Source organism: Enhydra lutris, unplaced genomic scaffold (assembly GCF_002288905.1).
Source record: "Enhydra lutris kenyoni isolate GAN:26980312 unplaced genomic scaffold, ASM228890v2 scaffoldscaffold36, whole genome shotgun sequence".
In the NCBI taxonomy this organism is placed as follows: domain Eukaryota; kingdom Metazoa; phylum Chordata; class Mammalia; order Carnivora; family Mustelidae; genus Enhydra; species Enhydra lutris.
The window spans coordinates 20,201,118-20,228,194 of record NW_019154120.1 but is presented as its reverse complement, the minus strand read 5'-3'; the positions used below and the strand labels follow the sequence as shown (position 1 = coordinate 20,228,194).

General features: G+C 41.9%; 1 protein-coding gene across 6 annotated transcripts in view; it reads right to left on the bottom strand.

Annotated features, from left to right (window-relative positions):
* Nucleotides 1-1,272: 1,272 nt before the first annotated feature.
* The window catches only part of LOC111154213 (transcription factor 4), a 349,469-nt gene continuing 323,664 nt past the window's right edge, over nt 1,273-27,077 (bottom strand). For 3 of the 6 annotated variants that reach the window (XM_022513674.1, XM_022513678.1, XM_022513677.1), the window contains 5 exons: nt 7,413-7,548; nt 5,642-5,792; nt 2,183-2,412; nt 1,677-1,817; nt 1,273-1,472 (listed from right to left, as the gene is read on the bottom strand). In XM_022513674.1, the coding sequence (XP_022369382.1) occupies nt 1,681-1,817; nt 2,183-2,412; nt 5,642-5,792; nt 7,413-7,548 (654 nt within the window). In that variant the 3' untranslated portion in view covers nt 1,273-1,472; nt 1,677-1,680. Of the gene's footprint in view, nt 1,473-1,676; nt 1,818-2,182; nt 2,413-5,629; nt 5,793-7,412; nt 7,549-27,077 lie in introns of all 6 variants that reach the window. The other 3 variants (XM_022513673.1, XM_022513675.1, XM_022513676.1) reach the window with 1 other exon arrangement.

Below are 27,077 nucleotides of genomic sequence, written 5' to 3'. Positions count from 1 at the left end.
ATGATTGAATATTGGCATTTTTCAGACGAAGGAGGAGTCAGTTAAGTCATCTACATCTTAGTAAACCCATTTTGAAAACAAAAAATCAAGAAAGCAACAAAATCAATCAGCTCTGTCACACTACTTGCAATTTTCTCATTTGATGGTTTTTGAACTTGGTTTTTTTTGTTTTTGTTTTTTTCCAAAAATCTGACCATGTATTCAGAAACGCCTCACTGCACACTACTTCGGCTACACATGTAGGTAACACTTGAATCATTTTGTTAAATCACAGCCACTTTGATTATGTTATGTTTCCGATGATATAAACATTGGAAGGCACAGTGGTAACATTGTAGCATTCTAACCTTGTACCTCTGAAAATCCCAGAATAGGGTCACAAACGCAACATTACGTTCAGACAAACTCTTTTTGCCATGTCTTGGTAATGCTGCTTGTAATATCTACACATGATGTGACTTTTAAGTCCTGTGTTCCCAAAAGACTGGAGAAACAACTTTCTACTTATTTATGAATGAAAAGCAACATCAGGGTCAGCATTTGATCCTGTACTACCCCTCCGGAAGCAGAGTTGGCACTACAGGTTACGATAACAAACCAGGGAAAGGGACAGAAATAAGACCCCCCGCCCCCCCCCCAAAAAAAAAAAAAAAAAAAAAAAAAAAAAAAAAAAAAAAACAAAAAAAAGAAAAAAAAATCCGTATTTACAGTAAAATCTTTCTTTTAAAAAAGTTAATCAGTACTATTTTTTTACAGGAGAAAAAAGTCTGAAACAAATGAACAAAAGCTTACCATAGTCACTAAATTTTTAATATATATTTATATATATATTTATATATATATTTGTCATAGGTCTATAAGATCCATCTGTTCCTCCTACCCTAAGGAATGGCTAATGTCATCACTTCGTTGTCATCAGGACGTTTGCTGGTTTTGTTACTAGGGCAGCCGAGCTTCCCTTATTCAATATCCAGTAATTATAAACACTAGCTGACTTGAATACCAACAAAAACGTTCATGTAGTTTTCTTCAGAAGTACACTTTTTCATTATTGCAAGTTTACAATTTTTTAAATTAAATATTTTTTTTCAGACTTACAAATTAATTATATTTTTTTTTTTTCCAAAAGAAGTTTAGGCACAAATGCATTGCTCCACAGTGTGGAAAGATTGCCATTCAGTCTCTGGGCTGCGTCTCAGCCTGCACACGCCGCTTTGCACATTCTGAATGATATGTTAGAGGGTCGCCCCTCAAGTTGCACTTTTTTCTTTCTTTTTTTTTTTTTTGTGTGTTTTTCGGTTTTTTGATAATTGGGAATGCTGAAACCTCTTGCGTCTGCGATTCATAACTACTCAGACTTGTCTTATATTACAAAAAAAGGGGTTAAGGAGAAGTGTTTATGTGGGTTTAAGATAATACAGCTGTTAAGGAAGTGGTCTCTTGTATTAATGAAGCAATGTGGCAGCTTGGACCTGAGAAGGGAAAAAGAGAGGAGAATTAATTCATACGCTTAACACAGAAGTAAATGTTTTATTTTTAAAACTTTTTTTTTCCCCCCCAAGGATAAGAAAAGAAAGTCTGTTCATTTGGGGAAAATCGGACTTTCCTGAGTGACACCTTGGCGAAGAGGGACTGACCCGGGAAAGGGTTCCCGAAATGGCTGAGAACACACTTGCCCTTTTACATCTGTCCCATGTGGTTCGACGCATCTCCCATTCCAGGGTGTGGGCCCGCCAAGGAGAGCGGGGGAGGCTCCGAGGACACCTTCTCCTCCTCCCTTCTTTTCAGACACGCGGCTTTCGGGTTCAGATTCCTTTCTGTGGAAGATGGAAGCAGAGCATTTGGTTAGCGCCACGGCATCTGGTACAGGGCAGGACGGCACTCTTCTGCGCACCTGCTGACCCTTTCTCCGAGTCTCACCAGGACCCACCGAAAGGAAGAGCTAGGAAGGGCACGCGGTGATCCGAGGGGTCAGTCACCAGCACTAGTCCGACGACTGAGAATGCACAGTCTTACTTGAAAGAGAATCCTGTGACTTAACTACGGAAGCAAGGGGAGCCGCCTCCCCAATTCAGACGTGATCTGCCCTTGACCCAGCTGCTCTGAAGGATGCTCAAGGCCAGCAAGCCCAGCTCCACCCACTGCGGCCGCTTCCACCGGGAGGCGGCGGGCTGGTACTGACCTCGGACTTGCTGCTCCAGGCTGAGGATGACGGCCACGGCTTGGTGCAGGATCAGGAGCTTGGTCTGGGGCTTGTCGCTCTTGAGGTGGAGCTGCACCATACGGCCGAGCTCCTTGAAAGCCTCGTTGATGTCGCGGACACGCAGGCGCTCGCGGGCGTTGTTCGCCATCCTCCGCTCCTTCTCGCGCTCAGCCTTCTGCTCGGGGGTCAGGTCCTCGTCGTCATTATTGCTGTGGGACAGAAGGGATGCGACATTTTCTAATGGTGTGGGGGAAAAGAAGGCGTCTACATTAGTGTTGTTTTCTTCCAGAGTTTCCAGGGAATGTGTCCATTTCCGGCTGTCGTCCGTAGCAGGATTTTACATCCACCTGAACTTGGGACTGCTAAAACGGTGCTGACAATCCACACGCAAGACATTCAGTTTCTCCCAGACATTCAACCCAAACAGAACAAGAGAGGTTAAAGTTAGGGCCCCGGGTGCGCCCCCGCTGATGCAGGGCCAAAGGGCAAACACAGCTCTGATCAATGAGGCTATACTGTGCAAAGCAGGTCACCGCCAACTTAGCCTTTTGTCCATGGTTCACCATTAACGAGCTTTGAAGGTATGGCCAATCCACTTAACGTATCTGAGTCATTTTCTCCATGCAGTTAAAAAAAAAAAAAACGGTTAAAAACATCATGATCTCCTTGCCTTTTCATATCACGGATGTTTGTCATCCTCAAAACGAGCTGGGAAAACCTGAGTTAACGTCCACTACACAGAGCAAACAAAACAAAATACCAAGCACCTACTAGTTATAAATGACCATGATCTCATTGTGAGTCAAAAACGAAGTCCAAAAGCTAATCTCTGATCATGAGAACCAAAATATTACATGATTCATAGCAAAGGCATGGTTGGAGCCAGTAGAATCTGGAAAGGCAAGATTACTTCTGTCTGTTTCTGGATGTCATGTTCCCAGATTAGGAACTTTTTTTTTTTTTTAAGATTTTATTTATTTATTTGACAGACAGAGATCACAAGTAGGCAGAGAGGCAGGCAGAGAGAGAGGAGGAAGCAGGCTCCCTGCTGAGCAGAGAGCCCGATATGGGGCTCGATCCCAGGACTCTGAGATCATGACCTGAGCTGAAGGCAGAGGCTTTAACCCACTGAGCCACCTAGGCGCCCCAGATTAGGAACTTTTGAATGGAGGGCAAACAGGATGACGGGCCATCTGGAAAGCATGTTGTATGAAGGTTTCATGATATCAGGGCTTCAAATATTTCATGGGTGATTATATTAAAAAAAAAAAAGAGAGGCATGGGAGACGTGTTGTCTCAGAAAGGAGAACAAAACAGAGAACTCTGAGTGGTATAGTCTGAGTTAACATGAGCAAGAAGCTTTTTGGGTATAAGAGATGTCATAAGAGATATACAAAATAAAGGAAACTTCACTGAAAAGTAACAGCTTCCTCATTATATCAAACGATATGGAGAGGACCATCTGTAATGATGTTAATCTAGAAGTTCAAGAACTGATCTAAAGGACCACGGAGGTTAAGCTCTCCTTGAAAATTCCATGAATCTGAAATGTGTCCAGAATAGAGATGTTAATCACGACATTTCAGATCAGGAAGACATGGGGTAAGTTATCTAGTCAATTCAATGCACACTTAATGAATGTTGGCTTAACATGTATGGATCTGAATCTTCCACTTTGGAGAATCTCTGGGTAGCTTCCAAATTGCACTAAGGACCAATTACAGCCGAGAAGCTCTAGTCAGTGAAAAATGGGAGTGGTATCCTTGGGTTGCAAGCACATGTTGCCAATACACATGATGTACGTAAGCCAAGAACACTTGTAAGGATGGGGAAGAGGAAGACACCAAAGGAAGATGCTTTAAGACTTGGCTCGTTTCCCTGTAGGTTAAACTCCCTTCCAGATGGGACCATCCACCACAGAGGAGTGCTGGTGGACACACAACTGCCCCGAACCAGTGGGAAAAGGTTCTTCCTATGCCATCTGGTCCTTCTCACTTCTTCTGCCGAACCCTCCTCCTCCTCCTCACCCATGACTTCTGCTGACGGGGAGGCAGCCACGGCTACCGTGAATTCGCATCCACATCCCGCTACACAAATAGGATGTAAGACATGAAATGAGAACAGAGCCAAACCTCTGCGGGGCCCATCCTGAAGCTAAAATCTGGGCAACATTTTTAAACACTGAACAGGTTGCCACAGCTTTCACAACATTGCCTTGGAAAGTGGGAACTTGTTTTCCAAAGGTATTCAGGCTAATAACTAATTAGAGTTGGTTATTCACTCATAAGTATGAAATAGATTGGTTATGCAAAGAAAACTGCCTAGCGTTGCCTTACATCACAGGCTTAGAGACATAAGCAAACGCCACAAGTGTAACCTTTTAAAAGAAGCGGGTTCTTAACAGCAAGTTAAAGTGTTGTACTGAAATCTAATTGCGTAAGTCATATAGAATCTATATGCATAAGTCAAGGCCACTAGTTAAATTACTAAGAACTGAATGGGCTGACAGAGGTGATGGGAGGGCTGTGAAAGCCCCCACCAGTGTAGCCATGAGACAGGAAACTCTGCGGGGATGGTGGGAGGGGAGGGGTAGGGAGCTTTTAGGACTTTTGGATAAGAAAATCCATCCCAAGTGGCATGTTCTTAATTCCTAAAGGACATTAGATCTAACCCTGAGATCAACAGCTTTTAAAAGGGGATGTGCAGTCACAGCACGATTGATTTAACTTACAAATAAAAACAACCCAAGGGAACTGAGGCAAAGAACCTGGGTGTCACGGTGTTCCAAAACCATCTGATCATCAGATTAGGATTCACATTCCAGGAAACAGATTCTAACTGAAAGATACCAGATTATTTAAGAAAACCAACCAGAAGCTATTTTCCTGCAGTTGTATTTTCTGTAGAAAGGAGTATCTGGGAGAAAAAAAGTGAGCAACTTAGGTAGCATCAGCATCATCATCATCATTAAATACCAACATGCTTAAGATAGAGCTGGGAAACCAGTGTTTTCTCACGTTCGAGAGAAGAGAAAAGTCATAGCTGCATATACCTCAGTTGCATTTTCAACATGGCTAAGATCTCTTTTTAGAAATATTTTGGAAAGATCATTTCTGACCAAATTCGCAGAATAAGCATAGTTTTTTTTAAAAAAATCAACCGTTTGCACTTGAATCAGTTACAAATTGTCTGCACTGCGTGCAATGAGCACGAGGTCCAAATTCGTAAGTGCAAAGACATTTTAGGCTTCACTAGAGGGCCGGTATCTTAAATGATACTTTAGCACCTCTAGAGCAAGCCTTGAAATTTCTTTTTGGCTGTAGATTTACCTGCCAGGAAAAAACTGAGTAGTTTCTTCCTGTTCTGTTCACTTCATCAAAGTCCAATAAAGGAATTAAATGAAGCGACAGTATCATATACTGTTACCTAGATCTTGACCTAGTAATCGATTTGATATCCTTCTTGTCGTCATCTAACTTCTTGTCCTCGGAAGACTTCGTGTCCTGAAGGTTCTCATCGCCCTCATCGTCGGATTTGATCTCAGAGCTGCCAGAGGAGACACTCTGACCCTGCAATCCTGGTGGCATGCCTGCAGGAAAAGGCAGAGAGAGAGAGAGACCAGGTGATGCTTCCACGGAAGACCCGAGGCACCAGCACACGCTCTGTGGGTCATGGAGCTGTGCCTATACCCTTCAGCTGCTGAATGCTGATCCTCCCACCATGGTTGTTTTTTTGTTTTGTTTTGTTTTGTTTTTGTTTTTTTTTTTTTCCATGCTATCTGGTGAAGTTTCAAAAATGCACCTGTGGAAGCAAGTTCTCTCTGCATTGGCTCCGAGGTTAAATTCTATTTTGCAATCTTTTGGAGTAGATGGTAATTTCACTGTCTACAAAACATCAACTTAATTGCAATGAAAATCATAATCATGAAAATCACACACCTCAATGTTCTGATTAAGAACCCAAGTAAATATCAGCTATTATATTGAGTTTCTTCCATATGCAATGATTTAATAGAAAAATGTCCTTAAAATATAATTCCCAGGGAGTACAGTCAAGGCTTCAATAGATACCCTAATGATATTCTGAAATTAGGCTTCCCTTATCCTCGAGGAGTAATCAGCATTTAAAAATGGTACATATGGAAAGCAGTTAGCTGCTCACTGAAGAAATTTCTAGCTTTAACCACTGCTCAACTTTCACGATCACAATGCATTTCAACTTTCAAGATCACAGTACATTTCAACTTTTAAGATCACAGTAGATTTTAAAACGTGACCGTCGTGTATCCACTTATTTCTAAGGTAGAAGCATGTCTATTGGGTATTCTCCTGTATTCGTAGGCACTCAAAATTGGGTCTGTGGTCCAGAAGAAACCTTATCACCAGAGCTCTTCAGAGATGCAGAATTCCAGACCTCCTGAATCGAAATCTGCATTTTAACAAGATCCTCAGGTCATGTCTATGTAGGCTAAGTTTAAGAAGCGGTGATCGTCTCTTCTCCACATATATAATTAATACTCAGATTTGTACAATGTTTAGCAGGTGAAAAAAAGCTTCTGCCTATCCCCGTGGCAGTGTTACCATCTTTATTCCAAACATGGAGGGAGGGTAATAAGAGAATATTATTTTAGGGTCTGCAAGTCCCCGGGCCAGGTGGTAGCCCAGGGAGCAGGGGACCGAGGTCTGGCCCCTGCGACGTCACTCCCCGGGGTCGTGAAAAGCTGCCTGGCATCCGTGGTTTGAGGCAATCGTTGCGGGGCGAGATGAAAAGAGTGAAAATCGTTCCACCAAGTTCCAGTTTTGAAACGTACCTACATTTCCTTCGATCTTAAATGACAAAAACAATTTCCTTCCTTCCTATTCATTTGGAAATATCATGTTCAGGCTACAACTAACCACATTAGAGGACCTGAATGAGGAAAATGTGGAAATAGCGAAAATAAAATTTCCTCTCATCAGGCTGTTGTCTCATTCCCTGCTGAGAGAGGACCAGGATTTCAGAGGATGTTTGAGCAAAACAGTTCCTGAAGAAACACAATTAGCCGGCTACGTTCTAACTACTTTCCCATTTGCTTACCATTTTTGTACCAAATTTGATTCTTGGTTTTTTGCCAGCGCTTCCTGAGGGACGAATGCCAAGGACGCCTGGGATCAACACTGGAGTTGCTATTGTCTAAGCGAGGGCAGGGTGCCTTCGGAGGCGGACCTACCTCTGTAAGGGTCCTGGGGTGGGTTCAGATCAGGGGACGTTGCAGACTGCACAGGAAGCTGCGGAACTGGAACCTGGTTTGGCACAAGAGAATGGCTGCCTCTCAGGGCCACACCGTCTTCACGATGGGCCCCAACCTGTAAGGGTGAGAGGAACCGTAGAGTTTAGCGGGAACCAGAGGGAGGGCAGCAAGGACCTGCGGAAGGAAGACGGGCCTCGGAAAAAACGAGACTCCCAAATGCCTTTCACTAGAGGGCGCTGAAGGACCACACTTGCACCTACAGTGCCCGGCAAAACCCTTCACACTCCGTAAGATGCCGCGCTGTACATCCAGTGACAAATATGGCAGAGTAGCTCAGGCAGGTAAAACGTCAAATTGTCTCCCAGGGTGCTGCAGTGGAGCGCACTGATTCGTACCCATCTGTCTTCTATCATGTCCGCCAACAGATCTGACAATTATCTTAATGCCCATATGCTTAATTGTGGGCTTCTCAATTCCCCCATTGCTATCGGAAATCCTACAGGAATTTCAATTTGGCATTCGACTTTCATTTCAGGGGATAAGATTCTCAGGCCTGCCATTTTTTTTTTTCCATAATGCCAGCTAAGCCTCTGACAGCGGAAGCTACAGCAGTATGGGACACAGCCCCTGCTCGGTACAAATATAATAAAATGTCACCTGGCTTTCCCGAACTGGCAGCCCATTCCAAATTAATGTTTACTGCATTTCATCAGCTGCTGAGTTCCAAATCCAAAGGGGGACCGTTTCTGCCAATGCCACCACACCGGAAAATGTACCAATAAAGGTTTTATTAAACACACCAGTAATGCCATCATTGCCATGCAAAGATGTTTGGACATTTTTCCATTTTTTTTTTTCCTCCCACTATTCTGATCCTAGAAAGACACCATCCTCTAAACACTCTTTAGGTTTCCATGAATAAAATTACGGAATACAGCATGATGACTTGGTCTGGAAGAATTACTGCTGAGCTTTTTATTAACTACTACTACCCACTCTGGGGTCCAGAGATGTGGCACTAGTGACAGTGAGACAGCCTATCGCGGACTTTATAGCTTAATGCCTTAAAGCAACACCATTAAGCATTTGCAAACCAAGAGGAACAGGACTAGCTGCCATTTTCGTTTGCATTTCTGAGGAGTTATTCTCCGAGCCTATTGTTGGGTGAACATGGATGCAGGACAGTGGGCCTGACCCTAAAAATATTTATCCATGAATTTCTACTGCTACGAATCAAAAAGTTTATTTTTTTTCCAATCCAAAAACAAAAACCCCACAAAGCAGACTCTTCCCTCTTTTTGCTGCCAAATGTTTTAGAAGAGTGTTTCCAAAGAACACAACAACAATAAGAATCTGAACCGACAACAATAAAATTCACAGAACCGAAGGAAGCACATTCTATCTAAAGGCAACCTAGTATAAAGTATCACCATTATATAATCCAAAACAGCACAGAAGGAAATAACTCAGGGGGAAGGGGAGGGATCGTGTAAATCATACGAATTGCTCAGGTTCAAAATATACCAAGAATATAAAGGATTTAAAGATTCGTGAGCATCGGGGAGTATAAATGAATGCTGTGGCTAAGAGTCCAGGGCTGTCCTGCCACCTGTGTGCCTGCGTCCCTTCCCAGAACATTCTGAATGGTGGCTATTTCGCTTCTATGTGGGAGCTACAGATGTAAGGGGACCATGATTACCTCCTAAAGCAGCCCATTCCATTTTAATCACAAGTCGGCCTCCTTGTACATTCCACCCACTGATTCTAGTCTCAACTTCTGGAGTTCCATGGAACAAGTGCAAGCCTCCTTTGTCTAGGCAACGCCCCCACCAGGCCACTGCGGTCTCCTCTGGTAACTGACGCCGGATCACTTCCAGGCAGGTCAGGCCCACCGGATGCCCCCAACCACTTCTCACGCGCTCTTGGTCTGTTTTTTGTTCCAAACAAAAGAGTGATAGCTATTTTCCATTCAGGTTTTGATTTGCCATTTTTATATTTGTGCATTTAGAAGACTCATTCGATCGATGATCATCCTTTCAATCTAAGGTGTCAACTTGTAAGGATGAATTTTCAGGGCTTGATCAGATGGTAGCTCTTTGAGTTTGTCAATCAATGTTAACGTAAATAATTACCATAGTGCTGATTCGTATTTATTGGTATTCCCAATGGGTTTAATCTCTTAAATTTCCATAGAAGATGACTGTGAATTGGAATCACTGAAGGTAACCACAGGTTTGAGTCTAGCAAAGATGTAAATCCCTTTTATGTTAAAAATCGTTCTCTTAAAACACTCAAGCTTTCCTTGTAAGCATCCATGATGTAATTTAAGGTTACTATTTTGCTTTTCACTTGAAATACATTCATATATTGATCCTGCATTTCTTTCTTTCCTTCTAGATCACATTCAGATTAGTTTTTACAAGAGGAAAAAGAGCCCACAATGAATTATCTTTATAGTTTCTCTGCCTCTACTGAGTAAAAAGAATAAAATAATGAGAGCCAACAATATTTAGATTTTTAACTGTAACCGGCTTCTTTGTTAGCTGTGTAACCATGGACAAGGTATTCAAATCCCAAATGGGAAAATAACACCAAGTGATAGAGAATGAGTCCCATGTTTATTGCAAAGGAAGGTAATATGCAGAGCTACTATTATATAATAGGTACACAGTAATTATAGATACTGTTACGTGAAACTATCTGAAAATACCTGCATACGACATAAAAATAAGAGTCTATGGAGTTCAAACACCTTCAGAATACAAGCTACCTTCATTCATGATCATCTTTGCACTCTCTGTCCCTATTTTGCTCACATGCATTTGATTCTAAATCCTCTTGCACAATGAGAGTAAAATCTTAAATGATATTGTAAGTATGTTTGACAATTATAAAATGTTTGTTCCAACTATATTTGTTTGGATTTTAACCATACATTTTACACCTAACTTTATTTTCTATAGATCATCTTAGCTCATCTCAAATATACCTAATCATTTTCCATAAAGGAAGTTGGGAATGAAGTTTTGTTTGTTTGTTTGTTTGCTTGTTTTTGTTTTTTTGGTTTTTTTTTGGGGGGGGGTTTCTTTGAGAAAGAGAGAGAAAGTGCATGCATGCCTATTCTGTCTCTTGACCTTGAGATCATGACCTGAGCCAAAATCCAAGAGTCAGGCACTTAACTGAGCAGGTGCCCCCTGCAGGTGTACCCAGGTGCCCCTGCTCTTGATGTTTTAAGGCCTGCCGTATAAACTATGTACATTCCAGGTCAAATGAATGAATGATGATGGGTCCAGACAGAGCCTGATTCCTCAGGATCAATTCCATTGACTGGGACTGTGGACTCGTATTCCAAAGAATTAACCTTGCTTTGTTTGTTTCCTTGGCCACAGGCAGCTTGTCCTAACCCCGTTTACTTCTCTTTCAGAAACAGCATTTCTGGTCACATAAGAGACAAGGGAAGAAAGACTGTGGATGGCTAGCCCACTCCATCACCAGAATCCCTCTGAAATATAAGGAGGAGCCATGTGTATATACAAGGGTCAGGGCTTGTCCATCTTCCAAATAATAAATATGTAATAATATAATAAGAAAAAAGCAGATTCCTTCAACCTACAAATCAATTCTAGGGATAGCACCTATTTTTAGAAAATCTATACTTCATTAAAGCCCTATTTGGATAACATTTTCATCTAGGTAAACAATAAAGTTAAAAGCCAGCCTAAAAAAGCAGTTAATTTTATCAATACCGTTTGTAATTTTTTTTTTGCAATCTTTAAGAATAGTCTTCTTAGTTACATACAATATGGTTTTAGATATACTTATGCTGAATGTAAAAGACAAAACTAAAATCTCAAAATTATTCCATAAGTGTTCATTGATTGACCCAAGAGTACATTTGTTAATCCAAGAAATACTTACTAATACAGTTTCATGCTTGTTGCTCCAGGAGGTGCTAGGGAGAGGACGGTAAATAACTTGGATGACCTCATGGAGCTTACAGTGATCCTCTGAGGCAGTTTTGGGCACTGATTAATTTAGTGTGGCGGTTTTAACAGTAAGTCTTTCAAAGGAAAGGACATTCATAATTTGGGTTTTTGACCCAGAGAGCTCTTTGGACTTAAGGCCACTCCTTCTCTTTCATGGGCCATTCCAGCCTCTCTCGTACCTCTGCTGGTACCTCTGTCTCTCTGGCTTCTGTCGCCTCATGGCGACAGCCTAGACGCTCCCTTCATGCATCTCTCAGTACGTTCTTTCAGGTTCCATACTAACTGCTGCTAACTCCCTGTCTTAGTATTTCTGAGTTCAGAACACCCAGATCACCTGATGGTGAGCTCCTCATTTTGAAGCACCCATGGGCCATCCCTTGAATGGGCCACTTTAGGGCCAGGTGTCCCCATGAACTGGTTCAATGAGCTACAAAAGAAGAGGGGAGATCAAGTGGTCCAGGCATGGCTGCCCCTTCTGCCCAGATAGCCTGCCCCCCAAATCATGGCTCTTGGGTGTAAATATCTAAGCCATCCTGCATCTCAGGTCAAGGTGTAGTCAAACCCTGACACAGCTATCTAAATTCTCCTGTGTTGGGACGCCTGGGTGGCTCAGTTGGTTAAGCAGCTGCCTTCGGCTCAGGTCATGATCCCAGCGTCCTGGGATCGAGTCCCACATCGGGCTCCTTGCTCATCAGGGAGCCTGCTTCTCCCTCTGCCTCTGCCTGCCATTCTGTCTGCCTGTGCTTGCTCTCTCTCCCTCTCTCTCTCTCTGACAAATAAATAAATAAAATCTTTAAAATAAATAAATAAATAAATAAATTCTCCTGTGTTAATTTGACATTGGGAATAACTAAATATCTTTAGAAGTACATTACGTCTTTTGAATCACAAAAGCACCATGTAATTTAAATAACCTTACTTTCCAAAGGAAGAATTGATATATTAATTAGAAGCACTTTCCACTCACAGAATAGAGACTAAAAGGGCTTGTGAAACTTGGAAGGAACCCCATTAGGCCAAACTCCCCATTTTACAGAGAAGAAAGCTAAGGTTGGAGATAGTTAAGTGACTTGGCAAACGTCTAGTAAGAAGAGTAAAACAGGATTTGAGCTCAGAAAACTTATAACAGCATCAAACAATTTGATTTGGGATGTGTGTGTGCGTGTGTGTGTTTGTGTGTGTGTGTGTATGTGTTTATGGGAGCAGAGTTAAGGGACAAAGGGGGTTTACTTCCTGGAGCTTTTGTTTTCGAAAGTGTGCACACATGTACATAGATGTGTGTGTGTATAGATATGGATATGAAAACCATTTTCTTTTTCTCTATCACAGGGGAAAAACCACCACAGCTCATCACCGATGGCCAAGGCCAAGATGTCTAACTAAATTATAAAATTTAATATTTGCCACAACTCCTCCAACATAAACAGATTTAAAAGACATGCAGCCTCAAATTAGGTGGCTGTTGGCAAGGCTGTTGTAATGTGGGGATATGCGTAGTGTCCTGGTAAATATCCTTATCCTGATCCTTGGGCTCACAACAAACACCACAAACAAAAAAGACATTCGGTGTTTTTGCTCTCTTTGTTTCCAGGGAGTATTGTGAAAGTAATTATTCTGTTGTATTTAAGAGGCCTATTTCATGGATGGGAAAATGTATTAAATTTCATTTGGCAGTTATTCAATCCTTGTTAATGTTATCTCCAGAGATAACTGCTTCAAAGCAGGCTTTCAGACCTCCCTTTCTTCTCTTCTACCATAATCCTTCTAAAAGAGTATAGGATGGGAACTTCGGGAAACTTGTCATCAATTTCCGGACCAAGCAACATTGATACAAAACACGACAGGCTACCAGGAACTTTTTGGTATAGCAAAAGAAAACTCTGTTATTAATGGTATTTGGGTCAAATGTTTCCTTTTGACATAGGTGTTTTTTAGAAGAAACAAAATAAGGAAATGGGACAAAGGGAAAAAAAGGCCTGGTAACTTTTACTTTTCTCTCTTCTCTTTCTCTTCCTCCACAAACACGAAAGAAAAGTTGATGGGCTTTAATTGTCATTAGACACCCACTGACACAGAAAGCAGTGTGGATGTCTGAACGGTCCTCTCCCCACGAAATGTCAATCACACGTGACAGCTGGAGAGCGCTAGATTTCAGTCTCAATGATCTCTCCAGATCTCCCTCATGTTAGAGGAAAGCAAACTTATTTTCCCAAATGTGCAAAACACCGTTTAGTCCAAAAGTGCATCTTTTAAAGAGGTAGGAAGCGGCCACGCAGACTTTAATGGCTCACAGATGGCTCCCGGAAGGTCACGGAACCGCAGCAGCGGACGCATTCTGCGGGGAACAGTCCCAGGGGCACTGAGATGCGGTGGAAAACGAGACCCGCCTCTAATAACCAACTCCTTTGTGCGAGAAAGCCCTAACATCTGGGACGCCCTTCAACCACAAAGATCACTTCCATATTTCTCAGTTGAAAAACTTATCAGACGACTTTTTAAAAACTCCTGTGATTAAACATTTAAAGGACTCTTCACTAAAGTCAGAACCGATGCAATTCTTCTGTTTGGATTTTGATTCTTGGGAGATGTGTATTAGGGAAAGACGCCCTCACTCCAGAGGACACCTGTTTCTTCCCCCAGAAATCTCACAGCTTCGTTTACGCTTTGCCTGAAATTTAAGGTAATTCCTCAAAGGGCAATTCTAGGGAGGTTTCTTTAATTTTTATTCCCCAGATGATAAAATAATTTTCAAGAGGGCTTAAACATGATGTAAATGACCCAGACTTGGCAGGCGGACCTGTCACATGATCATCTAGGCCAAAACTCCCAGGAATGTCCACGAAAATGGTTAAAATGAATGATTCTGTGATTTAATTCAAGAGATGCAAATGGGTGTTATCTGATTTCAGTTCATCTTTTTTTTTTCCCTTAACTCGTACGTTCCATCCATCAGACCTGTTTCATTTCTCTCCTCTGTATCTCCACCCTCCGCCCTCAAGTCTCTACATGACTTTCCTACAGTGGAAACCATAACTGGATCTGGTCCTCCGAGTGAGAACCTCGGCAGATGGTTCGTGGAGTCCCTATCGCCCCTTCCAGCCCCGGGTAGCAGGTTACTAAGTAGTTTGTAGGGAACTAAACTTACTCCATGCCTAGTGAACCAAGTCTATCCAGCACAGAGATGATGGTGAAATTGTGCGCTGACTGGTACGCAGCTTCTTTTGTTTGGCCTGAAGGGAAAGACGATTATACACCTGATGTGTGCTTGGGAGTTCCGATCCCAGCGTACGAACACACCTGTGAGCTTGTGTACAACCATGGGACTGGATTCTATACAAGTTGCTCTGTAGCCAGCCAAGGAGGTCAACCCCTAAGGATTTAGCTGTACCTAACTGGCCTTTCTTTTTTAATGCCTTTCCTATCATCCAAGTAACACAAGCTTATTGTAAAATATTTGGAAAGGAAGTGGAAGAGTAACAAGCCTAATGAAACATTCCCTCTCCATCACCTCCTAAATATTCCCCTTCTGAATGCTTTACTCTTTGCCCATAACCCTTGCATGTCAAGGTTCCAGCATAGCTTTCCATCGTTCTGTGGATCAAGTCTAAGATCGATACCTTGTGCACCTGTGTCCTTCACCTGGACACCGGAGGACCGTTCCAGTTCCCTCCTGTTTCCAAGTTCCTGCATCTCCAGCTTCGGTTACCCACTCATGGTTCCCCATGTGCTGCATTCGCTCCCATATCAGCAAGGCTCTTGAGCCAAGCCCTCCCTGTTCTGCCTCCCAGAGCTGGTTTCCTCTGCACAACTCACCAACCACTTCTCTTTTGTTAGTCCCACAAATCCCCATTTTCGCACTCCTTGTCGGCTGTCTGGGTCTCCAGCACTCTCATCATTGCTGGACCCAGACAGGGCTCTCCCTTGACTGTTCATTGCGGACCCCCCCGCCCCCCCCCACCCCGTGAATATTCACGCAAGGACAGTGCTTGATAGGGCAGGACATACGCTTCAATGCTTCTGTTTTTCTGTCATGCATAAAGCCCATTCTTGTGTTGAGATGGAAGTGTCCCAAGGGCAGGGACTGGGTGTACAGGTCACTGTGTAGCACTGTAATATTATATATTATAACGTGAAATTGGGTGCTTTGTAAATAGTCAATGACGACACGCGTGGCAAAAACCTGTGAGACTATTCCTGAAATTGAAAACCTTTTGACATTGTCAACTATACGTTTTGTACATTTCTATCAAAAAATGAACATTGTTTAATTCAACAAATGCCTCTAAGATGTGTGCTATGCGCAAGGCACAATTTAGGTATTTGTAGGAGAAATGATAAATGATAGACACATCTATCATTTATAGGTTCCTACATCTTAATGGTGGAGCCATTTAAGACAAAAGAAAGTGAATGTATGAGGGAGTACCAGGTTGTGCAGGGTATTAAAGGATGGGCGAAAATGATCCAAATTGAGAAACCAGGGACTTCTTCAAGGAGGTGGCATTTCAGACAGGCTCTGAAGGACGGGTAGATTTTTGAAACAAATTAAATTTTTTTTTTTTTAAACGGACACTTAACATCGATGAGGTAACATCTCAACTTTAAATCAAAGTTTCTATTTTTACATCAAGAAGTGGCATTATTTTGATATTACAGCTATATGAAGACGCAGCTAAGGGCTGCATATTAATATGTTTTCATGTTGTCAGACTACATATTTTGGACAAAAGGCAGATTTTTGTAAAGCCCATTATAAACCTCACCAGCTCTACTACAAAGTGAACAACACAGGGCATTTTGGACACAAATGGTACCTCACTGTGTGTGTGTATTATTGACCCAAATGATTCACTTGTATTTAACTGCAGTGAAGTCTTTCATCTCCCAGCTATACAATAATAGTTTCCATATGACCAGTGGCTCTGCTATAAATAAGATCAAAAGCAAAAGAAAGGATTTAATAAAAGAAAATGACATTAAGAGTAGCATTAAATCGGGGGGGGAAAATACCAATATCCAAGTACGTTGTTTGTTTTTTTGAGACTGAAGCTCCACGCGGTACTGAATAGCTTCCCCAATGTGTCACGAAAAAGCATTTTATGAGGAGTAGGCACGTACAAAATCCATTTGGGTACGTCTCAGAGTGGTAAAGATTGAGCTGGGGGGCAGTGGGGAATGTGGGGGTAGGAAGAGCGCCCCCCACGTCAGTGGCAGGCTGGAGAAACGGTAAGCAGCCTTTTTCACATCGAGAGTTCAAGGGAATGTGTGGATGGCAAACATCCATCCATTTCTCTATCCTTTTCTGTTCCATTTAATGGAGATAGACTTTTGGTAATCCAGAGATTCTCAGGGAATCATAACATTGCTCAACTCTCGTACATGAGTTCTGAGAAAGGAAGTTTTTTTTGGCAATGCACTGTGACTTGATATGAAGAGCCAACTTCCCAAACAAATTCTCCTCTAGTTCTTAAAAAAAAAAAAAAGTTACAATGTTAATCTCTATTCCCGACTGGATAAACAGCTGCTAATAACCTCCAGCTCCCAGGGGAGGGGGTTGTTTCCTTTCATCTTCAGACTGGTGGATATCTGACGTGCACTGGCCTTTAGTGATTCCACATGTTTCTTACTTTGCCTTTTTCAAAACTGCCCTGGTACTGGTCTTGCCATTTCAGGTTTCTTTTCACCCTTAGATTGTGTCCATGGAGTTGCAGGACATCCTCAGTTATGGTACCACTTACTGGAAATGGTAGTTCTTTCACTGTGGGTGTCTTTAAAGAGGAAATTCACGCACTTACAACATCTAAAGGAAGCCAGAATCTTGGACCTTTGTATTTGAAGCTTTAGCGAGGGAAATCACCATTTTGGTTTCTTTCAAGACTGAGCTAATTATTCACTCAAGGGCTGGCTATGTTCAAACATACTCAATTCCTAATAGCACCGCTAATGCGATTACTTCCTTCTATCTGTTTGTGTGCTAAACAGAGGGGACAACGTCAACACTTCTCCTGTGCTAGGAAGTACCCTGCAGAAGGTTACAGGCCGGCTGGCCCCCAGAGTCATTCTCACTTGTTCTCGACCACCTGCTTTTACTGGTGACCTCAGTTCTACACCTCAAGATTCAGACATTTCGCAAAACAGCTTTTTAAACAAAAACCAGCTGTTTCCCATCTAGACTACAGGGGGAAGAATTTGGGCAGCTCACAGAAACATTACCCAGAGACTACCATTCCCCCATAACTTTCACACACTTTCGGCTCCAAACGAGACCCGTCCGTGTGCAGGAGCCGGGGAGAAGGCAAACGAGAAATTAAAATGTGGAAACTCGATACCCTGGTTTTCGACGGTGTGACCAATGGACTGCCTGGAAATGAACGTGGTTGTTGTATCAGGACAGTGCTACCCAGAAGATGTCATTTATCTAATACTGGAGAGATCTTTTGGTTAAACTCAACTTCGTAGTTGTAAGTTGATTTATGGATGCAGGGGAAGCTATAATTATGTACAACTGTGAATGTCAGCCAATTAGGTAGAATCCTCGTGTTTCAGAAATGCGACGTTCAAGCTTTTTAAATTTTTTTTGATTTTTTTTTTTTTAGGTTTTCCCTCTTAAAGCTGCTTTGCCTAAAACCTCTTCTTATTTTGAGCCCATTTTACACTTCTATTTTCTAAGCAATTAAGATACTTTTGATTTGAAAAATTTACAGCCACAATGAAAGTTAAAATAACACAACGACCACAGATTCTGAAAAAATATAAAATGGCCAAGGCCTAGCCTCAGCTTTTAAACAGTGCCAAGTTGCTCCAGAATTTTCTGTTTTGGTATGAATGACATAACTGAATTACTTCATGAGCTGCTACTTTAATTCCTAAGGGTGGAAAATTCCATGAGTTAATTTAATTTGGATGTAAAAAATATACATGAAAACTCTCTCTTCCTGTGGACTCTCATGTGAAATATTTGAGCCAATTGTTGGAGCTGCTGTGCTCTGAGGAGGGGCTTTCCACCCGGTGCTGCCCAGCCCCGTATCATCATCAGATTTGGGCATACGAGATCCTTTATTTTCTGCATCTGTTTTTAATCACTTTATTTGATAGCTCTGCAATGCCCTTTCTAGCTCGTTCCTAACTGCTGAGATCCTACACAGACACTAATATGAGCTCCATGACACCTTTTGCAGGAAGGTTTTCTTAGGAAACCTTAGGTCTCCTAAGGCTGGACCATGTTCGTCCTTCTCTGAATTGTTTCTTAGGTCACTTCATCATTCCACCTTGCATTAGAGTCAGGCACATACTTGTGTTATCGCCCCCCTCCCCGAGTCAAAGGCCTATAGGTTCAGAGACTCTCGTGCACATTTCATAACCCCCAAAGGATCTGAAGCACAGAAGACACAGAACGAGGGAATGAGCATCTGTGTAGTTGCTAATATATACAATATTATCTTTCCTCCCCGAAGATCTGCTTTCTTGAGAAAACAAGGATAATACCACCTTTTTAAAATGCAAGGGTTGTGCCTTTTCTAAACTATGGACAGTTCGGCATTGTGTCCTTGTCCCCACTCACAGTTCGATTTAAAAATATGACAGTGACTATGCTATTCAAAGCATCTACCTGCTTTTTCCTCTATTATTTGAGAAGAAAGGCATCGTAAAGATACGATGAGGTCAAAGAGTATCCTTTAAATATGCTTTTATATTTTGAAAGTGGGGAAAACAACTGGTTTTTGTTTTTATTCATTTAAAGTTCATGGGGCGCCTGGGTGGCTCAGTGGGTTAAAGCCTCTGCCTTTGGCTCAGGTCATGATCCCAGGGTCCTGGGATTGAGCCCTGCATCAGGCTCTCTGCTCAGCAGGGAGCCTGTTCCCCCCACCACCCCGCTCTCTGCCTGCCTCTCTGCCTACGTGTGATCTCTCTCTCAAATAAATAAATAAAAAGGATATACTCCCCACCTTAAAAAAAAAAAAAAAAAAAAAAGTTCATGACACCAGGGTGTTAAACACATACTTTAGGGGAAAAACAATTTGGGGAACTAGGCTTATTTTGTCCTAGAAGTGGAGAAAGGGAGTCTTTTGGGTTTGACAGTCCAACAGAGAAGATCTTGTTTCCAGGTCACAGGATCTGTTTTGGGTAAAATAGGTATTGGTGGGGTGGGGGGAAGAAGGGATCTACCTAGTTTGGGCCCACTGCTGTGGGATCTGGCCATGCAACAGATCCTAACCCCTCGTCTCAGAGGCTATCAATGGAGCACAAGTGGTCCCACTGCTATGGTTCTATTTAAAACCTCTTGACTTTCATTTACGTGAATGCAGAAATGTCAAATGGGGAGCTCCAGGTTTCTGAAGCTGCTGTACCTAATCCAAAGTTAAGAGAATTTCTTTAAGTTGGACAGAAAAAGACAAATACTGTATGTTCTCATATGTGATATGTAGAATCTTAAAAAAAAAAAAAAAAAGAACTCAAAGAAATAAGAGAGTAGAATAGTGGTAGCTGGGGGAAATGGGAAGATGTTGGTCAAAGGGTACAAACTTGCAGCTATAAAGTGAATAGACTCTGGGATCGAATGTACAACAAGGGGACAGTAATTAACAATACTCTAGTATATATCTGGAAGTTGTTAAGAGTAGATCTTAAGAAAAGTTATCACCAGGCACACAAAAAAAGGTAATTATGTGAAAGGATAGTGGTGTCCACTAATTTTACTGTGGTGATCACTTGGCAATATACACATACACTAAATCCTCAAATTGTCCACCTTAAGCTTATATATGTTGGATATCAAGACTATCTCCAAAGGGTAGGAAAAGTTTTAAAAAATAAAAAGAATTTCTTCAAGTTTTTTTTCCTCTTTTTTCCCTTAAGTTTTCTTAAAATAAAGTACACTATTGATATAGATTTTTTAAAAAGTTGAGTCAGTTGAGTCTGCTAGTCTGCTCTCAGAAATATAATTGTGGAGATTAGGCTAGATGGTGAAACACTATAGATAGGCAAATTGCTTAATCAAAGAGAGAAACCTACATTGGTTTCTATATAGTAGCTATGGAAAGATGGCGGAGATGACTAAGATCCTGAGTGAAATTCCGTAACGGGCTATTTAAAAGATAGTTTCGAAGTGCTTTGAAAGAGAGGCAATGACCTCTCAAACTCAGTTTGGTTCCACCAAGAACAAGTCTTTGTGGACAAACCTCACTTCCTCATTCATGGAAATGCCACATGTCCGTTGTCTTGCGATAATGCTAAGGAAAAAATGAGAGAAGGCGGACAGTGGGAGAGTAAAATTAGTTGAACATAACTGGATAAAATATTAAACCCAAAGGATGAGGACGATGTAAGCATTGAGAGATTGTCTGTAGCCTTGAACCTCAGGCCTTCTGCTCTGTGTCCTCCCCTAGTTAACATTTTTATTCATGGCTTTGCTAAGGGCAATAATGGCACCCATCGAAACAACCAACGACAGCGTTGGCAGAGTATGTGACCAAATGAGGACCTAAAGAAGAGCTTTCGACTGGAAACAGACCGAAGCCGCAGGATGAAATTCACAGGTATAGAAAAACAAAAAAACAACAAAACAAAAAAACCCCACAAAAACCCATAAAGGCATAACATGAAGTTTTGTAACAGTACAACACAATGCACACAAGGGTAGTTGAGATGCATGTGACTTATGGATTTCAGCTGATTAGAAATTCAGTATCTGCCAGCAGGATGATGAAGGCATCAAAAATGGCTAATTAGGGGGGCACCTGGGTGGCTCAGCGGGTTAAAGCCTCTGTCTTCGGCTCAGGTCATGATCCCAGGATCTTGGGATCGAGCCCCACATCGGGCTCTCTGCTCGGTGGGGAGCCTGCTTCCTCCCCTCTCTCTGCCTGCCTCTCTGCCTACTTGTGATCTCTGTCAAATAAATAAATAAAATCTTTAAAAAAATTTAAAAAAAAATTTAAAAAAATGGCTAATAGGATCCTGTGAGGATCTTTAAATGAAGATACGAATGGGTTTGGTAATAGACCCACCCTAGCCCACCCTGATGACTCCTTAAGCACTGTGCTCAGTTTGAGACTCTACATGCTAAAAAGTCCTTGAAAAAGAAAGCATTCCTTTTAAAATAGGGAGAATGCACTAGAAAGTCATAAAATCAAAACTTTAACTGGGGAGGGGGATGGGTAGGTGGTGGCAAATATTTGAAGATAAAAATACCTAGTCTAGAGAAAAAAAAAAACTGACCAGACCATTTTCAAAGAACTCTAAGTTTCTAACGTATTTGTTGGGTTTGACTTAGGGGTAACCTCAGTAGGCAGAAAAATGAGGACTGCAGAGAGAAGTAAATTTGGGCTGGACATAAAGAAGAATTTCCCAACATTTGATAGAAATGGGCTTTGTGGTCATTTAGAGCTACTTATCCTTGGAGGAAGGGGGCTGATAGAGGCTGGATGACTGCTTGGCAGGGGATTTTAGGGGGATTTGGATAGAGAGGATAGATAAGATCCCTGAGAGTCTACGGTAATAATTGCTTAGAAATGCGGCATCTGCTCAAATATACATGTGACTTTACGGAGTCAAACTGTGAAAATGTAAGAGGAGCAAGACAGAGATGACAAAGCCTCTATGGGTCAGACCTTCGTGGAAACATTTCCTGACTTCTGCCACTATCACGACTATATGTACCAGTAAACGTTCACCGAAATACCACATGCCTGCCCATGACTGTCTCCTGTTGCATGAAGCCAAGGAACAATTAATGAGGAGCCAAGGGTTTCTGTCATGTTGAGTACTGAGTAATGCACAGACTTGTTGAATCACTATGTTATACACCTAAACTAAGATAACATGGTATGTTAATTACATTTCAATAAAATAATCAAAATAATTTTTTCTTGGGTTTCCTTGTAGCCTCAGCCACAGTTTAGAAACTGCTATGGTGTTGGCTTAGAGAGGAAGTTCACTGCAGTGGTGTGGTATTTGGTACAAAGAGTGCTGCTCTCCCTGCTGGCTTGTCTGGTTTCTATCCAAGCTTGGCCATTAACTAGTGGACGTCCATGTTTGGGTTACTTTCCCCCTTTCTGGGCCTTGGGCTTCAGCAGTAAAATAAGGGCCACAAGCTAAATGACTTCTGGGGTGCTTTTAGAATCTAGAATTCCATCGTCCTTTCTTAAGAACAATGAAACAAAACTAAGTTGTTATCTTATGAGGCCCTAAGTGGTAAAAGTTCTCATATGTTCAGATGTCAATTAAATACAAAGTGCTTTATCACCTAATGAATTTTCTTCTTCTTCTTCTTTTTTTTTTTTTAAGATTTTATTTATTTATTTGACAGAGACACAGCGAGAAAGGGAACACAAGCAAGGGGAGTGAGAGAGGGAGAAGCAGGCTTCCTGCTGAGCAGGGAGCCCGGTGCGGGGGCTCAGATCATGACCTGAGCCGAAGGCAGATGCTTAACAACTGAGCCACCCAGGCGCCCCATGAATTTTCTTCTGATAAATTCTTTTTAACTGAAATTAAAAATGTTATATGAACAAAGGGAAACTGGGCTAGGATTAGCTTATATCTGAAATGCATGGCTTCCTTCTCTCCCTCTCTTTCTTTCTTTCTTTCTTTCTTTCTTTCTTCTTTCTCAAGTTGAAATGCCTGGTTTCTGAATGCATGCCACACCCCTACCTGGGGTTTCTAGGATGGGGTCTCAGGGATGCTGTGGGGGATGGGTATGGGTGGGGAGTTTTACAGGGTTCCTGCACCCTAAGTCAACTAGAGCAACAGATCCTTAGAAGACCACTACTCGGGGCGCCTGGGTGGCTCAGTGGATTAAGCTGCTCCCTTCGGCTCAGGTCATGATCTCGGGGTCCTGGGATTGAGCCCTGCATCTGCCTCAGCATCCCTGCTGAGCAGAGAGCCTGCTTCCCCCCTCTCTCTCTGCCTGACTCTCTGCCTACTTGTGATCTCTCTCTCTGTCAAATAAATAAATAAAATCTTAAAAAAAAAAAAAAAAAAAAAAGAAGACTACTACTCTTCTACCAAGAACAGTGGCATCCTTCCCTCCCAGGTCAGAGGGCTGTGTCCCTGTCCTCTGATGGGGTTTGCTGCACTGCCATAGCAATTTGTTTTTAAATATGTTTCCTTTTCTACTAAACTGTGAACCCCTGGAGAGCAGAGACCATGTGTTAGCACAGAGCCTGGCATTTGGGAAACACTCTTGATAAATGTTTCTGGAAATGAATAAATGGACTTTGAGCGAAAAGGGTCTAGGAACCACACTAATGTTATATGTTAATTGTGAAGGAAATTTTCAGCTAAGTGATCCCTTCATTGCTGACTCTACTGGCAAGTAATCAGAAGCACATACAGAGTCACAGGAAGACATTTTTGATGTGAGTTTTGTTCTTATTCAGTTAAAAGAGGAGATTAGGTCATCTGAAAGCTTTGCTTTCAGGTCTCATCTGTGGATCTGAATACTGAGTGAAGACTGGAGAGAATTATTTTTGCAGAACTGTCATTTCAAAAATTTATAAAAACCTAATGATTTACTATCAGGATTAACCATGGAGGTATCTGAGGCACATGGGGGTTCTATCTGGGTAAGAATGTCTAATTAGCTTAGCGACAAACCCACCTGTTTCCTTATTCTCCCACATTCAGAGAGATTTCTGCTTTGACTCTTGTCGGAAACGTGGGTGGTTTTTGATAAGAGAAATAATTTAAAATTTACTACTTTGTGACCCTAGTAAGGAGAGTTTACACCTCGTGCCACTTAGCCCAGATATGCTGACTTAAGAGTAAGTGTTTAGACAGTGCGGGTTTTAATCTAGCATACCACGGCACTGGAGGAAAAATTCTTTAACTCTGCATTTGGGTAAAAAGCTGCCCTAGGAACTTAGCCAAGGGATGCCTGGGAATTCTTTCATCAAGGAGCATTTATCAAGATTTGAAAATCGCAAACTCTTACCTGGAAAGGCACAATTAGAGCTCATCTGTGGGGAGGGCTAGTGGTAATAAACAAAGGGCGTGGAACATGGAGGCACTGTCCCCGAGTTTCAGGTTGGCTTCCAGACTTGAGCTCCTCGAACCCAAGAAGGCCCGTTTGACCAACTCCTAAACTGGACATCACCATCCCTCTCAAAGGGCTCCTGGGAAGACGGCCTGAGGTGATGCTCACGGAGCGCCTAATGTAAGACATGGTACTCCAGGATTTACCATATAGGTGGTAAGGCCAAAGTCAGGCCTTTAAAAGATATATAGTTTTGCATGACAAGGTAAGAAAATAGCCAACGGTATGAATCACAGAGCTCTGGGAAGAAGGGGAGAAAATGGACAGTCACAGGTGGAGGTAACAAGGAAGCTTCCTGGAAGGGGCAGAATTTGAGTCTGAGGCTTGAAAGTGGTGGGAATGAGATGGACAAGGGGGAAATGAGTAGGGCAGGCCAAGCCCTAAAGACATGGAAGAACTACCTAAGGAGAACACAAAGGGCAAATTCTGGTAATTTGCATAGACTGGTCTTGCTGGAAACATTTTTGCGTATTGGAATAGCTAAACATGAGGCTTTTGGTAAATGGTAATGGGGCTTAATCAACTCGTCTTTATTTTGTAGATAATGGAAAGCCAGCGAAGGTTTCTAGGCAAGGAAGAGCACGGCCAAATATCATCTAGAAATCCTGCAAGTCTACAACATTCATGTTAGTGTTATGAGCCATGCTGCTGTGAAAAAAAAAAATTCCCTTTCATTACACTAATACTTAGTAAATCACTGAAGACCTACTTCAGAACTCCAAGGAAAACATTTTATGAATCAAAAGCTAAGTACAATATGTTAGCAATTAAATGAGATAACATAACAGCCGAGGCAGAACCAGTTTTCCCCACCACGATTTCAAGCTGCTGCAGAAAGAAATGCTTATATCATCTTCCAAGTTATCAAGCCATTTTGTTTTGATTTTCAGAAGGCGGGGAGAGAGGAAGCGAAAGAGGATGGAGGTCAAGAGAATTCAAAGCTGTCTATTCTTTAATCAGGAGGAATTATTAAGGGGACTTATAAAGCAGATCTGCTCAGAATAAAACTAGCTCTGGGATGGGTCTGAAGTTACTATAACAGGCTTCTACTCCAGAACAACGAACGAAGGTGTGTCGTTGGAAAGAAACACCCACCAGTGTTCTCTGCAGCAAAGTTTCCGGTGCATACCTCCCACTGCTACTTTATTTACTGCAGCTGGCCAAAGTTTTATAGCCTGTTTCATGTATTAAAATTCAAATGTGGAAAACATTACCAGTATCCTCCTTGAATTTTTTTGTTGTTGTTGTTGTGGGGGGGGGAGGGTTTTTTTTCCCCCTTCCCCTTCAACTTCCTTTTTATTGTGGAATGTATCAAATGGTCAAAGGCTAACTTCAGACTGACTAAATTCAAAAACTATTTCCTTTGTTCTTATGTTTTTGTTTGAAAATTCATACCAGTTTGCGCAAGGAAAGAAATGACAATCCGATCTGTTTCACACACATTCGAGTTTCAGGCTGGGGAAGTTTAGCCTCCATGGGTCTACCGGGTATTTCTGGGAAGAAAGGGGGTTCTGAAGGTGGCGGGGTGTTGCTGTGCCACATGTTTGGACTTGACTCTACTACCTGGTTGGCTCTGAGGTTGCCCCTGACTGGATTGTAAATGCCTTCAGAGAAGGGAGCAGGAGCTTTTCCTCCTCAGCAAAACTAGCAGCTTTCTAGCTTCTGCAGAGCGTTTTCAAAACCAAATCAAAAATGTTTCTGTGTAATATTGGCTGATTATTTCCCTTCTTCTATTATTGCTCTGCTCCATCCTCTCCCTGGCCACTCCAGCCAGGTCAGGCCAACTTCCCGTCTCCAGAGATGATTCTGGTCCCTTCTTCCCATCCCACCTTTGAATCAGACTCAAGGGGGAGGCAACCCAAAGGTCAAACAGTCCCCCCAGAGCATCTATGTGTAGTTTATTATTTTAAAGAACCACTTAACATACATCTGGTATTTAAGAGCAAACTTTACATATTTATGGAAAAAAACTGTTTCTGAAGCAATGCGCCCGTTCAACATATGCAAAATGAACACAGCTCCAGAAATTAAACCATTTTTCTCTTGATTGAGAGCAGATATAGAGAAATGGTTGTAAGTCACAGATCTGGCTTTTAATAAAGCCAGATTTCTTAATTAAAAGCAGTATTGTTCAAACATTATAGTTTAAAAAGAAAAGAGCTGTACAAACTAAAACCTCATATTATATGCATCCCAAGTGTATTTAACACATTACCTGAGGCCAAGCTAAATTAACATCTATATTTTCCTTTTGTAAACTCTTAGCAACTGCCATGAATAGACAAACAATTTTTACTCAATGATGAATTTTTAGGATAGAGGTCAAGGAAAAAGCAAAAAAGAAAAAAAAAAAAGATTGAGCTTTGGCATTCAGAAATATCTTTCCACGTTTCAGAAGTGAGTTCATTGCTTCTATTTATAAACCAGTATTTTGGGTTTCAAATTGGTTGCAGGTTTCCATAACACAATGCTCAGGATGGTCCTCTCAATCTCAGTCTTTTATTAAGAGAAACTGAAAGGAGGACGGAAGAATCCTATTGAGCAAGAACTTAAAAAGCCTCAGAAAAGCCTGTGCCTATTTTGCATTCCCCTTTTGGAATCATCGGTAAACAAGAGATGCTATGTTGG